Genomic DNA, 13,703 nt, shown 5'->3' on the forward strand with positions numbered 1-13,703 from the left:
AGGGATCTAGTGGATTATCTTGGTTTAATTCCTGGCATCTGTGTTGTTCTATTGTTTAGCAGCCAAAAACTCTCCAAATGAGATTACGTGCCACACTGGATAATAACAAGTGCATCAGACCATGCTCGCGAATTTCCCTTAGGATCAAACCGTTTCTCCTCTAGATGTTAGAAATAAAAGATGGCAAGCAGCTTGCAGCAGATAGGTAATGCTGTGCTTTTATTTCCGGAGAAAGCTTATTCAGGTCATAAAATTAAATGCTACTGGCAGTGAAACAGTGCAAAATGCTCTCAGAGAAAAGAGTGCTGAAATCACTGGACTGGATGCACCGTTTTACCATTTCGAATCATTTATTTCATAAAATGAAGTGCGACACTGAGCGCACAGCTTCCACACAGTTGGCAGTTTTCAGGTTGATGCCACAAACATGAGTCCACGGAGTGGCTTCGTTCTCACTTTTACAGCTGAGAGTTCATAGAAGACACGTGGTGAAATGTTGGTATAGTGGAAAGACAGTAATTGTTATAAGAATCCTAGCCACAGTTTATTAAGAGCCTCCTAGATGACCAGCACTGTGTTGAGCATATACTATACCTTATATCTTTTAATATATAAAAGACCATGGGATTGGATCCAAACCACCTATGTGGTCCCATTGTATAGATGAGGAAGCTGAGGAACAGAGAGGTTAAATAACTAACACAGAATTTCATGCAGCTGGTAATGCGGAGCCGCTGGGACCTCATCACGTGTCCTTCTGATTCCGAGCCCCTTGTTTTGTGCGCTCTGATACACGTCGTCCGTAGCAGTGGGTGTGAACTCATGAGGCCTTCCACCCCAGTCCACTTTGACCAAGCCCAGGCTTTCCCCCCTGTGCGCTCCCACGAGCCTCCGCAGAGCACCAGGGGCGAGAGGCTTGAGGGCGAGCCTCAGTTGTAAGATCTTGCGGCCTGGAGGAGCTGCTGTATACGTGAAAATGCTTTGTAAACTGAAGTCACCGTCCGATCTGTCGGTTGGTGTTAAGATCTATATTTACTTTGATGAGATAACATGTGGCCCTTGGTCACTGCCACTCTCTCCAGAGGTAAGCCAGCGATTTCCCACGACACACCCAAACGGGCGTCAGATCATGCTCACCTACCTGCTGCCCTGGCTGCACAACATCGAGCTGGTGGACAGCAGGCTCCTCCTCCCGGGATCAAGCCCCAGCAGCCCAGACGATGACGTCAAGGACCGGGAAGGAGAAGTGCCCACTTCACACGGGCTGAGAGGGAGTGGCTGGGGCTCCCCGGAAGCTACGTCACTGGTCCTGAATAACCTCATGTACATGACGGCCAAGGTAAACTCGGAGGAAACGGGCCTCAGTAACACGGCTCTGTCATCCAGGAAAACCCGCGGGTTAATCAAGCCCTGTGCTCCCAACTCGGGGCAAGTGGCACTTATTGTGAAAAGTCACACAAATAGGGCATGGACGGGGGTGAAGGTGCTTCATGTCACTGGACTGTATGCTTAAAAACGTACGTTATGTGCATCTTCCCACAATTTTTAAAAGTAATAATATGCATAAAAATGATAACGCTAACATACTAGAAATCATGAGAACAAGTATGTGCATTATAAATGGCTGGAAAATGGCATCTTGCTGAGGAGTGGCCACGTCTCCCCCTCCTTAGGATTTCGAGATGGCCATGACCCTTATAACAACTTTTCCTCAAACATTCTGCCTCCTGACATTTTTTTTTCCCCCACGTCTCCTGGGCCGGTTTTTATCTTGTTTGTTCTAGTATGGAGACGAAGTTCCTGGACCAGAAATGGAAAATGCTTGGAATGCTTTAGCCAACAACGAGAAATGGACCAACAACCTGAGGATCACCCTGCAGTTCCTGATCAGCCTGTGTGGCGTGAGCAGTGACACGCTTCTCTTGCCCTACGTAAGCGTCCCTCACCCTTGGAGTCATTGCTCCTGTCCATTGTATTTGCAGCTGCCAGTGGGACTGTGCTCTCTGCACCGAGTAAAATGGGAACGTCAACTTCTGTCAGTCCTGCTAATCTCCTAGGAGCTCATCTAGGTATTACATAAAAGTTTCCTTCTGTCCCCCGAGAAGCAGGCGACAGTCAGTGTCTCAGTGACCCCTCTGTCATCCTCTTTCTAAGCCTTTGGACACAGAAATGTATGAATTAAGCGGTGGATATTTTCCTAACAGTTACTAAAAGCTACCTTCTATAAAAATTAGACCCACCACATAAGAGAAACTCAGTAAAGCATCATGTTATTACTCATAAAGATGTTTTGTGTGTACATCTTGATGCTCTTACATCTTGAGTTTCCAGGTGTTTCTCTTCAAATGTAGGTGGGAGGAGAGAAACAGGCAGAGAGAAATCTTCTAGAGATATGTAATATTTAGTGTTTGTATTTGAAGATGATATGGTCAATAAAAGAACAGCATTTTTAAAAATTTTTTTAATGTTTTGTTTATTTTTAAGACTGAGAGAGACAGAGCACAAGCAGAGGAGGGGCAGAGAGAGAGGGAGACACAGAATCCAAAGCAGGCTCCAGGCTCTGAGCTGTCAGCGCAGAGCCCGACACGGGGCTCAAACTTATGAACCGTGAAATCATGACCTGAGCCGAAGTTGGACGCTTAACCAACTGAGCCACGCAGGCGCCCCAAAACAACAGCATTTTTAAAACCATAACATAACTCAACTGGCATTTGTGTGCTGGTTGTTTTTCTGAGAGATTTTCTGACTGCCCGTTGTTTCGAAGCCACACCAGCATCCGGCCTCAGGTTTGACAATGAGGGCTACAATCAGACAGAGCTTTAATCCAGAGTTAGTTTTTAAATTTAAAACCATACCAACAACCAAAACTCACTAGTTTCTAGGGAAGAAGAGAATAGCAAGGGACTGGACTCCTTGTCTAAACAAAAATCACTAGCCGTTTTTCCCCATGGTTTGTATAAATAAAATGCTTTCTAGGTAAGGCTTTAGATGCAAGTTTTCAGCTTAGGGAGAATTCATGTGCCCCAAAAGCAGCTTTTGTAAACTCGGCCATTAGGGAAGGGAAAGTCTTTGACACGCACTCCTATCAGACATGCGTGTGAAGGGAGGCGAATTTTAATCCGGACACTCCGATTCGTGCCGGGAGACCATGAAGTTCAGCTATCGGGACGGTAGCTCTGGGGATGATGCTTTCATGGAAGGGAACAGCTTACAGTCTAGCATTCTTGCGGGCGAGGCTCTGGAAAACATCCTGTGTCCCATGTTTCTTCTCAGATCAAAAAGGTGGCCATATACTTGTGCCGTAACAACACCATTCAAACCATGGAAGAGCTTCTCTTTGAGCTGCAACAGACGGAGCCCGTGAATCCCATCGTCCAGCACTGTGACAACCCGCCGTTCTACCGCTTTGCGGCCAGCAGCAAGGCCTCTGCGGCAGCCTCTGGTAGGGGAAGGGCAGCTGGGTGGACATCTTGTCTTGGATCCCTGGATTTTCCTCTACCCGGAACACTGAATGGAAAGGAGAGAGAGAGAGAGTGTGTGTGTGTGTGTGTGTGTGTGTATTGCTTTTTCTTATTCCTGTTTAAACTTTCATTTAAGAGATGGCTTAAGAATAGCTGAGACTCCTGGGGTGCCTGGGTGGCTCAGTCGGTTAAGCATCTGACTTCAGCTCAGATCATGATCTCGTGGTTCATGAGTTCAAACCCCACGTTGGGCTCTGTGCTGACAGCTCAGAACCTGGAGCCTGCTTCAGATTCTGGGTCTCCCTCTCTCTCTGCCCTCTCATGCTCTGTCTCCCTCTGTCTCTCAAAAATAAATAAATGTTAAAAAAAAAAAAAGTGTTTTTTTTTGTTTTTTTTTGTTTTTTAAAGAATAGCTGAGACTCCTAAGAGCATCGTGAGTTTAATGAAATCCATTTGTAAGGATAACCATCAGTCAGGGACTTGGTAAGCCACAGAGCTTTGCACTTCAGACTGATCCCAGGCAGGACACAGCAGTCCCTTGGGAATCTCATTTCTGGACCTTCCTTCTTATGTCTGTGGAATTTTCTTGGCCAATAATCTCCCAGGATTAGCTCAAATGCTCCCTCAACAGTATTATCACTTCTAATAAATTGGCTTCTCAGCCTCATTTTATGAAACAGATAACACCCTCCTCAAGTTCCTTGAAGCCGGCTTCCCTTTGATTTTCCTAATATCATAACTGCCTTCAAATCTCTCTCGTCCCTTGGTCTCTTATGCCCTCTGTTTGCCCTGCACCTGCTGCCAGAATGTGTTCTCACCGAGAAGCAGTAGCCCAGGGATCAGAAACTCTAGGTACTTGGACTTGCTTCACTAACGTTAGTTTAATAACTCCCGGCCCCAGAAATGTGAAAGCAGCCAACAGCAGGGCCAGCCGCTATAAATAAGCTCATTACCTAAGTGGTCAGGAAGAAAGGGTTTCAAGAATGTTGTAGCCTCACTTTATCGGAGAGCTAAGGAATTTGGTTTGACCGTAACAGATGTCTGGGATTCTCCCATTTCAGTGGTGTGGGCTTGGAAGGTTGTTTAGAATGTCTGAGATTGTACAGAAGATGTAAGGAATCTTTCAAACATGAGATTTTATAGGAAATCCTGCACTGTAATTACTTGAGACCTGGGCTCAACCCTCCCCCCACTACATTTCTTTTCCCCTAAGTGTCTTCTAATCCTACCTGCAGGAACCACCTCCAGCAGCAACACAGTGGTGGCCGGCCAGGACAGTTTCCCAGATGCTGAGGAGAGCAAGATATTGAAAGAATCGGATGAGAGGTTGGTGCACAAATTTGGCTTAAGATAGTATAACTTTCAGCAACAGTCTATACAAAAGCATCTGTAAGAGTTTGTTGTGTTTCATAAATCACACACACGCACACACACACATACACAAATTCTTCTTTGCCTTTAGAAACACAAACTGACTCAAATTCTGCTCTGATATCTCTAAAGATAATGATTTCTCCCTGAGAAAAGCCAGAGAAGACAAAGATTAAGAGGGATGTCATTCTGCTGGCTGAATCCCACTTACTGCAGGGCTTACTGCAAACCACTGGTTGTTCTGCTAGTGGGCACAGACCATCTGGAATTAGAGGGAATTTCCATGTGAAATTTTCAAATCTGATTGGGGAATGATTGCTTAGAGATTGAGCAGTTGTCTTGAGGCGAGTCTTATAAAACATCATCATTTTTATTTCACCTTTACATTGTCACATTTGGCTAGCCAACAACAGGGCCTTTTCCTGCTAGAAGAAGCCTCTATTCCCTTTACATTAACTCTTTAATGATATTTCTCTTGCCCCTTTACCGTGCCTAGAAGCTACTCATAAATTCATAAAATCTGCATCACTATTTCCTGTGGTTAATTGTGAGGAGCAGAGAAACAAAAAGAAATAAAAAGGACTCAAATTAAAAAATAAAAATTAGGATGATTCTCATGATGTTGAAAACTCCTCAGCCTGGGCATTTTCTAGTGAAAACTACCAGGGAGCTCTGTCACTTAAGAAATTAGTAACAAGGAAGAAACACTCACAAATTCAGGTTGGAGATAATTTAATAGATCAGATAATGAAAATAATCCACTTAGCCCATAATGCTTTCAGATGCTTCATGATGGTCCTCAGGATTTCATCCTGTGCACAAGAATACAGCGGGGGTGGGGCGCCTGGGTGGTTCGGTCAGTTGAGCAACTGACTTCCTCTCAGGTCATGATCTCACGGTCTGTGAGTTCGAGCCCCGGGTCGGGCTCTGTGCTGACAGCTAGGAGCCTGGAGCCTGCCTCAGATTTGTGTCTCCCTCTCCCTCTGCCCCCCAACCCCTGCTTGCACCCTGTCTCTGTTTCTCAAAAAATAAACGTTAAAAAACAATTTTAAAGAAAGAATACAGCAGGGGCTGCAGGTGGAAGACGATGACCTAAGACTGACTGCGTCTGGAGTTCTGAAGGCTCATTTCCATTTCAGGCCTCCTCAGATTCCTCAGTATGTTCATGACTGGGTTGCTGCACTGCCTTCAGGCAGATGCTTATCCATATGAGCTTTGCTTCAGGCTAAACGCCCAAACCCAGTGGCTCATGATCATAGACCTCATCCTTTACAGATCTCTAATATAAGCCTTTCTTTCTTTCTTTCTCTTTCTTTCTTTCTTTCTTTCTTTCTTTCTTTCTCAGAAGTAAGTAAAGGTTTTCATACTCCATACATCAGTGACAATACGAGATTATTAATTAACACGTTTTTAATCTATATTTGTTAGTACCTTCTTTGGAAAACTTCCTCATGGTAAATAATCACATTATCTCTCTAAAGAGATTTCTACTTTCTAGTTGGAGTGTAACATTCTTTATCATTTATCGTCTAGACTGAATTTTCCGTCTTAATTTTATTTAGGGTGGAAAGGTGATGCATGTCTATCAACATCTAACTACAGAAGCCCCTTTGGATTCCTGAGTGTCCTGCCCAAGTTTTTAGTGGTGGCCCTTGAAATTAAGCTAGTCATCTCTGTAATGTTGAGACCAGGCAACACCTCTAATAGAAGCTTTCTCTTTAGGTCTTGCTTTCCTCCTCCCACACTGTATCTCTGTTGGCCATTGGAAAGCCTGATGTAGTTAGGTACCCACACTTTTTATACGTATTCATATATATCTACTTTTTTCCTAATGCTGTATCTATTCATGTATAGATTTATTGATCATTTTTATATATAGTCATATATATGTGATCATACATGTATGAATATTTTCTCCCAAAGGCCACCACCATTCCACTGATCATATAATACTCCACCTGCACTATTTCTCTAATGCATTCTCTCTTTTCCATGAAAATAGACTGTGCCCTCAGCCTAAAATGTCTCATTTCTCTTCTCTCGTCTACTTATTACCTTTCCTTCCTTATCGACCCTGTCATGCTGATTTATAGGTACTTGTACACATGCTTGTCTCAACCACTCGATTTTAATTCTTGGAAAACAGAGACCATATATCTCTTATACACATTGCTATCCTCATTGATTAGACTACTGTGTTGCACATAGTGGGTATTTTTTAATGTTTAGTCGGTATGTGAATGAAAACTGGAGAAATCTCACAGCCCCAAAGATAAGCTGTCCAAACTCCATTTAGCCCCTCTTTCTGCCTCCCTCTTCCTAACCCCATTACAGAAGACAATTACTTACCCTTTTCTTTATAGTCCTTGTAGACAAAGAGTCTATAGACATAATTGCTCAGAAATACTGACCAAGGTGCTGTGTTACCCAACCCCTGGGGGTCCTAGTCACCAAAATACATTATTGGGATCCAGGGGGCCCCACGGAGTTCTGCAAAGAAACAGGCCTGACGCCATGTTTTTTACAGGTAGATTAGTGGTCCTTTGATGTCTTGCAGAAATACTTAATACTATTATTGTACTAACAAAAAGTTCAGATAGGTTATGGTACCGTTAACGCAAGGGCAATAGAATAAGAGCCAAGCTAAGAAGAGAGTAAGATAGTTGTGTCAAAAGTCCTCATGAAGGACAAATACTGAAAGCTAATACTAACCTAACCTTGAGTTCTTCAATAGCCAAAGTAAAAAAGAAAAGTACGGTGAATTTTATAACTTTCAGTGTGTAAAAATAAGCAAAAATGATTCATTGGAAGCTACTAACAGAAACTACCCTAAATTCAAAGGAGGATTTTATCATGTAGGTGTTTTTTTTAATCAAACAACAAAGTGAAAATATATTTTTATTAAAATTGCTGTTCATAGCAGTTTGTCAAATACGCAGAACCAAACTCCATAAGTATTTTCAATGCATCAACCCTTAATAAAAGCTTATTTTTTAAATTTGTACTTCCATGAGGGGCGCCTGGGTGGCTCAGTCGGTTAAGCGTCCAACTTGGGCTCAGGTCATGATCTCGCAGTCCGTGAGTTCCAGGCCCACGTCAGCCTCTGTGCTGACAGCTCAGAGCCTGGAACCTGCATCAGATTCTGTGTCTCCCTCTTTCTCTGCCCCTCCTCTGCTCGTCCTCTCTCTCTCTGTCTCTCAAAAATAAATAAACAAAAAAAAAATTTTTTTTTAAATGTACTTTAAAAAAAAAAATTGTAGTTCCATGAAAGGGTTTTTCATAGAGAACCAAAGCAATAAACCTCAAAATGCATAAAGTTCCGATGATCTGTGTTGATACAGGGATAGAGATTAATAATCTACCAAAAATTACCTAAGTATTAATTTGAGCTAAGTCAGCAGAATAAAAATTTAGAAAAATATTTTGTCCTTTTAGTTTTTCTCTTATCGGAGCTATATTCATGATATATTTCTTAAGACACGTACCTTTGACATTAAAGGGCCATTTGGTCTACTTAATCCTTCAAATTCCTCTAAAGCCAGGACCCAAAATTATTTTCTTTAAGCCAGGAAAGCAAAGGAAAATAACAGATTTTACACTTAGGAGCCAGTTTTTACTTTTTATTTTTTTATTTTTTATTCATTTATTTTTTTTTTTCTTGTCAAGCTAATGCTTTGCTGCAGTATGGTTTTGGTCTCCTCCAGAGTAAGAACAATCTGGAAGGGGCTTGCTGCTCTTGTTCACCTCAGCTTCAAACATCTGCCCAACTCTCCTTTAGATGTATCTCAAAGGGAAAGGGAAGGATTGTCATCCATTCTATAATTCTTCCTGCCCGGTCTCCCCAGAGCATGATTATAAAACCAACATATACCATATATAGTTCTTGAGCTCTCTGTCCCGTGGAAATCTCCAGATGTGGAATTTTTTCATTACTCTGCTTTTGTTCTTTGCTGAATGAGATCTGGACTCTGTATACACCATTTTTAATGTTGCATTTATCAGCACAAATGTGATTAAAGAACACCTTTGGAAGGTAATAGGCTTGTCACTTTACTCATCTTGTAAGTTCGGTCTGATGTAGACAGACTGAGCAGATGTCCTAGATGTTCTGTTTTATGGATTCACAAAGCAATAGCCCAATAGCTATGACAATAATGTTTGAAATACAGAGTTACTGGGGGAAAGATGACTGTCAGAAATCTGCTGCATACATTTAAGAAGTGCATAAAAGCAGAGTCATTACTGTCTGTTACATTACTGTGTTCAGTAAATCTAAATCACTGATGCAACGTTCTGAGGTTATATACCCGGGACAAGGCAGGCATCTAAACGGGACATCCAGTACTTTTTGCTAAAGCATGTTCTTTTTCTCCATACACTGGAGGATAGCAATAGCCCTGAATTTCCCAGTGTTTTAGAGGGAAATAAAGCACTGATCTGTGGTCAATTAAGGCAGAACACCCAGTCAGTAATGAAGGAGAACACACCTGCTGTGGTTTGAATTTTCCAGATATTTTTAGATGGACTTAATTCTTTGCTTTGGCAGCATATATATTAAGTAGATAAAACCTGTTTATGTCATTTTATATAAAATAAATATAGACATAACATTTTATCAACACTGCTCCTCAGCCACACTCTTGCCCCACATTATAGGCCTTTGGATAATAAAAACGCTATTGATTTGAAAGCCTTTGGTGCCCTGAAGAGAGAAGGAATTCTAGAAATTCAAGGTAGAAATATAATAATTAATACCTTGATGGTCAGATGTCTCACGGCTTGGGAAACATTCTTGCATTATTTCTTTTGATTCCCACAACAATTCCAGTGAAATAAAGGGTGAACTGTTTATTTTTCCTTTTTGGCAGGTGTGGAAATAGGATCCCTAAGGAGATACGGGACCTGGCCAAGGCCACAGAGCTAGTGAGGGAGAGCTCAGTACTAAAATCACCTGTTCTCCTGCTCAGAGGCAGTATGACACTAGAAGCATCCTTCTACTGCCGCCTTCCTGTGGTTGACACTTGACAAGTTGTATAACCCTACCCACCCTATTTCCTCACCAGGGACCTTTTCCTGAAAACCTTCACATCATTTTAAGGGATACTGTAAAGGTGACGAAGCCCAAGATTTGTTATGAAACCATTTTCGTATATTTCCAATTCTATCTACATTGACCTAATTAATCAGCAATTACGTATTGACCACCTACCACGTGCCAAGCAACCATGTGAACAAGAGGTTCCTATTATTCAGTGCCATTGCTATTTTCTTTCTAACCAAATGCTATCTCCTAGTTCAATTCAGATATTAGCCTGAAAATATTGATCTCATCGAGACTTGAACCTGTGCTCCTGAGCAAGAGTGACTACTGGCCCTCTCAAGAAAAACAAAATGTTTGGGGTACAATTTTTCCAGGATTTCTTTAGGAAAAGCATCATTGGAACTTACTGCCAAAAACTCAACCACTAAATAATAGTATGTGTTTACGAGTAACAGCACATACACACACGTGTCAGTATTTCTGATGGTTGTTCTTGTATTTGAAGGTTTAGTAACGTCATCAGAGCCCACACCCGCCTAGAGTCAAGATACAGCAATAGCTCTGGAGGATCATATGATGAAGATAAAAGTAAGTACCAGCAGGATGTGGGGTTTCAGACGGAATGCATGTATTTCGAGAGTAGAAAATGAGTGTTTTGATTTTTCTTGTTCTAATGACTAAAAAGGGACCCATAAATGTTAAGTAACCATGTGATCCGACTGTGCAGGTAAGCATAGAGTCAGCATCTTAAAGTAAAAACAAACTCCACAGTGGGCAACTCAAAATCAGAAAACCTCAAACTACAGCCCAAATCTGTAGTTTTATATTCCTGGCGTTTTTTCCTTGGTGATGCATCTGGGGAAAGGCTAGTAAGAAACTGTCCATTTGAGAACAAATGTCGCAGCTCAATTTTTCAACCTATCTTAGAGCATTTGACCTTTAAGCTCTGTGTGTCAGCTCATCCAGGGGAGATCGGTTTTCACCGTGAGCCTCTCAATGGCATAGTCTCAGTAGCCAAGTGAAAATTACTAACCTGGGAGATATAATTGTCACAGGAATTTCTTCGTACCCTGAGAAGGTGGGGAAAACCAAAAAGGTCAATGCATTCATTTATTTTGTTTAAGCCCTGAACAGCTTCTGTGGGTACGGAGCAGGTAAAGGGTATCATTTGGTCACAATTTACAGAAATTCTGGAACCAAAGAACACTTCCTGTGACATTTCAGTATGGTGAGGGAATCAGTAAACTGTCTGATGGGATTTATTTGTCTGTTTTGGTGGAAATTGTAAATGTGGTGGTATTTCATGAATTACGTTCATTTTTTAAGTCACTTCATAGGACCTTTGTAGCTGTTGTTTTGATTTGTTTTGTTTCTATGGAAAATGTGCCAACTGGGTAAGAGCTAAGTAATTCCAATGACAGAATATTTCAGCTGTCCTTACTCTGCTTCTTAATGCACAGACAGGCAATTCTCCAGCATTGAAAATACCAATGGAAGGGATGTCTAAAATCCATATATAGTTACCATCCTCTAACTTAGGTTAAGTTTCAGCTATGTCCATATAAAACTGCTTATTGAGGTAAGATAAAGCTGTTTGTATTTTCACCTCTTCCTGTGTCCCATCAGGGGACTGTACCATCCAAACACTGGATATTTGCATCTCCCAAGCACCGACCATCAGTTTTAGATGGGCCGAGATTTTACAGAGGAGGAGAGTAGTAGTTGAGAAATGGAGAGTTGTTGGTACAAGAAAAGTCTGGTTGCTGTGAGATATTTCAAATTTGAGGACAAAAAAAATTGTATCATAAAAAGGTGAAGCAGTCAAATCCTGACCCCCCTCCCTCAGAATGTGCCAAGACTAACAAAACATAACACTCCATGACTGTGGATTTATGTTGCTCAATTTTTGGTGCATTAGTAAGACCCAACAGTCACTTTTTGAGGCGAATCCTGACCTTGCCCCCAGAAACTCCCTTCCCTGACATCCCAGAAGTGGGCGGTGTCCAAGCACCTGCCCTTGTGGGGAGCCTCAGTCTTCAGAGTAGAAAGACACCCCCTCCACCCACTCTGCTAACCGGTTAGTCAGGAATATTCCTCTTTGGCAGTTGATTCCTTTAAAGTGTGCCTCTTTGCTCTGGCTCCTGGACATAGAATTTGATAGAATCACTATAATAAAGAAAGAATTATTTTGAAAATACATAAATAGTGAATTTCAGAGGATAATTATAATAATAATTATGTCATTATATAAACTCAGACCACTGGCTTTAGGGACAAAAAGAAAAAGTAATGGAAGTATTTGTGAAGGGAAAAACAAAACCATTGTGAATAGTTGTAAAGGGTTAAAAAGAAGTCTAATGTTATCGTTATGGCATCTACTTCACCTAGAAATGTTTTTTTATAGATTTGTTTTGCCTACATAAACAGCATTTTAATGGGAAAATTTTGGCACAGAATTTGAATTCATTTGAGTCATGTGTCAATAATATGCTTTACATGATTACGGTTATTGACCAAAGAAGTTCCAATTCATGGCATGTTGTTACGGAACTGAGAGCTTATATTTTAAATTACTCATTATAAGAGAAAATGAAATGAAGTTACTCAAACATATCCTCCCTTATCACAGAAAGTCCAGAACATATTAAGGTCCTTTTCCAAGCGTTTAAGTAATAGACCTTGACTCTGGCTGTCTGGAGGGTAGCACCACATCTAATAGGGGACAAATACCCTTAGGACTTTGGTAACTGGGTTCTCCCTGATGTATTTTTGGTTCCAGCTACACAATGAGGGATATAGCCTATGCTACAAGAAAAACAAAGATTGGTAGGCTCAATTCGAAAACCTTGTGGCCAGCCATCTGGTATATGTTAAGGGTGATTATTTTCTCCCTGAATTCCTGGAAGGATTAGTAGAGATAGGAAGGGTAAGGAGAAATCAGGTGAGACCTAGTGGCCTGAGGCTTCATAATCTGGGTTTACCCAGATGGAAAGACCATGTGCAGCCTCTTAAAAGTATTTTCTATTAAAAACAAAAACAAAAACAGACAAACTATACTACCTTGAGTAAAATGGACCAGAAAACTGATTTAGACCTAGATCTATAAAGATCTTCCTAGTAATATTATGTAAGCTGTTTTAGAGCTACTTAAAATACCTGGATTATTTTCCAAGGCCATATGTTAGTGTATGTGTCTCCATAATAAGGCTACGTCTAGTTAGGCTGGATAGCAGCTGAGTCCTAGTGGTTTAGACCTGACCGTAGAAAACCAGTTTCAGGCCAACTTACTCCTAATCCAACCACCAAAAATCCAACACGTTTTTGCTGATGGGCTGTGTACCCGAGAACATCATTGAAACAAAGAAAATTATGTCCTTTCCTAACAGAAATATCACAAGTTTCTTTTTTCTTAATTCTTTGGTAGTCTCCCCATTTTTGTTCTCCTTTTAAGTTTCATTATAGAGTAGCTGATTACTTAGGAGTACATTTTGCAACCAGCTTATCCTGGATGGTTATTCAAGATGTTAATTTGCTGAAAGTGAAACATCCTGTAGGTAGTTTACCCGGAGTCTGAGATGAGATGAGGAACTGTCACACCCGCTTTACATTTTTTTCTGGACTAAAACTGTTGTGGCCTAGCTCCGTGGCATAGAATTTATAGGGTTCCAGTTGCTCGATTTTTGGTGCGTTAGTAAGACCCAACGGTCGCTTTCTGAGGTGAATCCTGGCCTTGCCCTGGAAACTCCCTTCCCTGCCATCCCAGAAGGGGGCTGTGTCCGAGCACCTGCCCTTGTGGGGAGCCTCAGTCTTCACAGTAGGAAGACACCCCG

The 13,703-nt window shown here is 41.5% G+C and overlaps 1 protein-coding gene across 11 annotated transcripts in view; it reads left to right on the top strand.

Moving 5' to 3' along the window:
• The window catches only part of FRY (FRY microtubule binding protein), a 339,974-nt gene that overhangs the window by 253,577 nt on the left and 72,694 nt on the right, over positions 1–13,703 (top strand). For all 11 annotated transcript variants that reach the window (XM_049646775.1, XM_049646767.1, XM_049646768.1 and 8 more), the window contains 5 exons: positions 1,083–1,339; positions 1,785–1,931; positions 3,274–3,442; positions 4,697–4,787; positions 10,379–10,461. In XM_049646775.1, the coding sequence (XP_049502732.1) occupies positions 1,083–1,339; positions 1,785–1,931; positions 3,274–3,442; positions 4,697–4,787; positions 10,379–10,461 (747 nt within the window). The remainder of the gene's footprint in view (positions 1–1,082; positions 1,340–1,784; positions 1,932–3,273; positions 3,443–4,696; positions 4,788–10,378; positions 10,462–13,703) is intronic.

This window comes from Panthera uncia, assembly GCF_023721935.1.
Source record: "Panthera uncia isolate 11264 chromosome A1 unlocalized genomic scaffold, Puncia_PCG_1.0 HiC_scaffold_16, whole genome shotgun sequence".
Taxonomy (NCBI): Eukaryota; Metazoa; Chordata; class Mammalia; order Carnivora; family Felidae; genus Panthera; species Panthera uncia.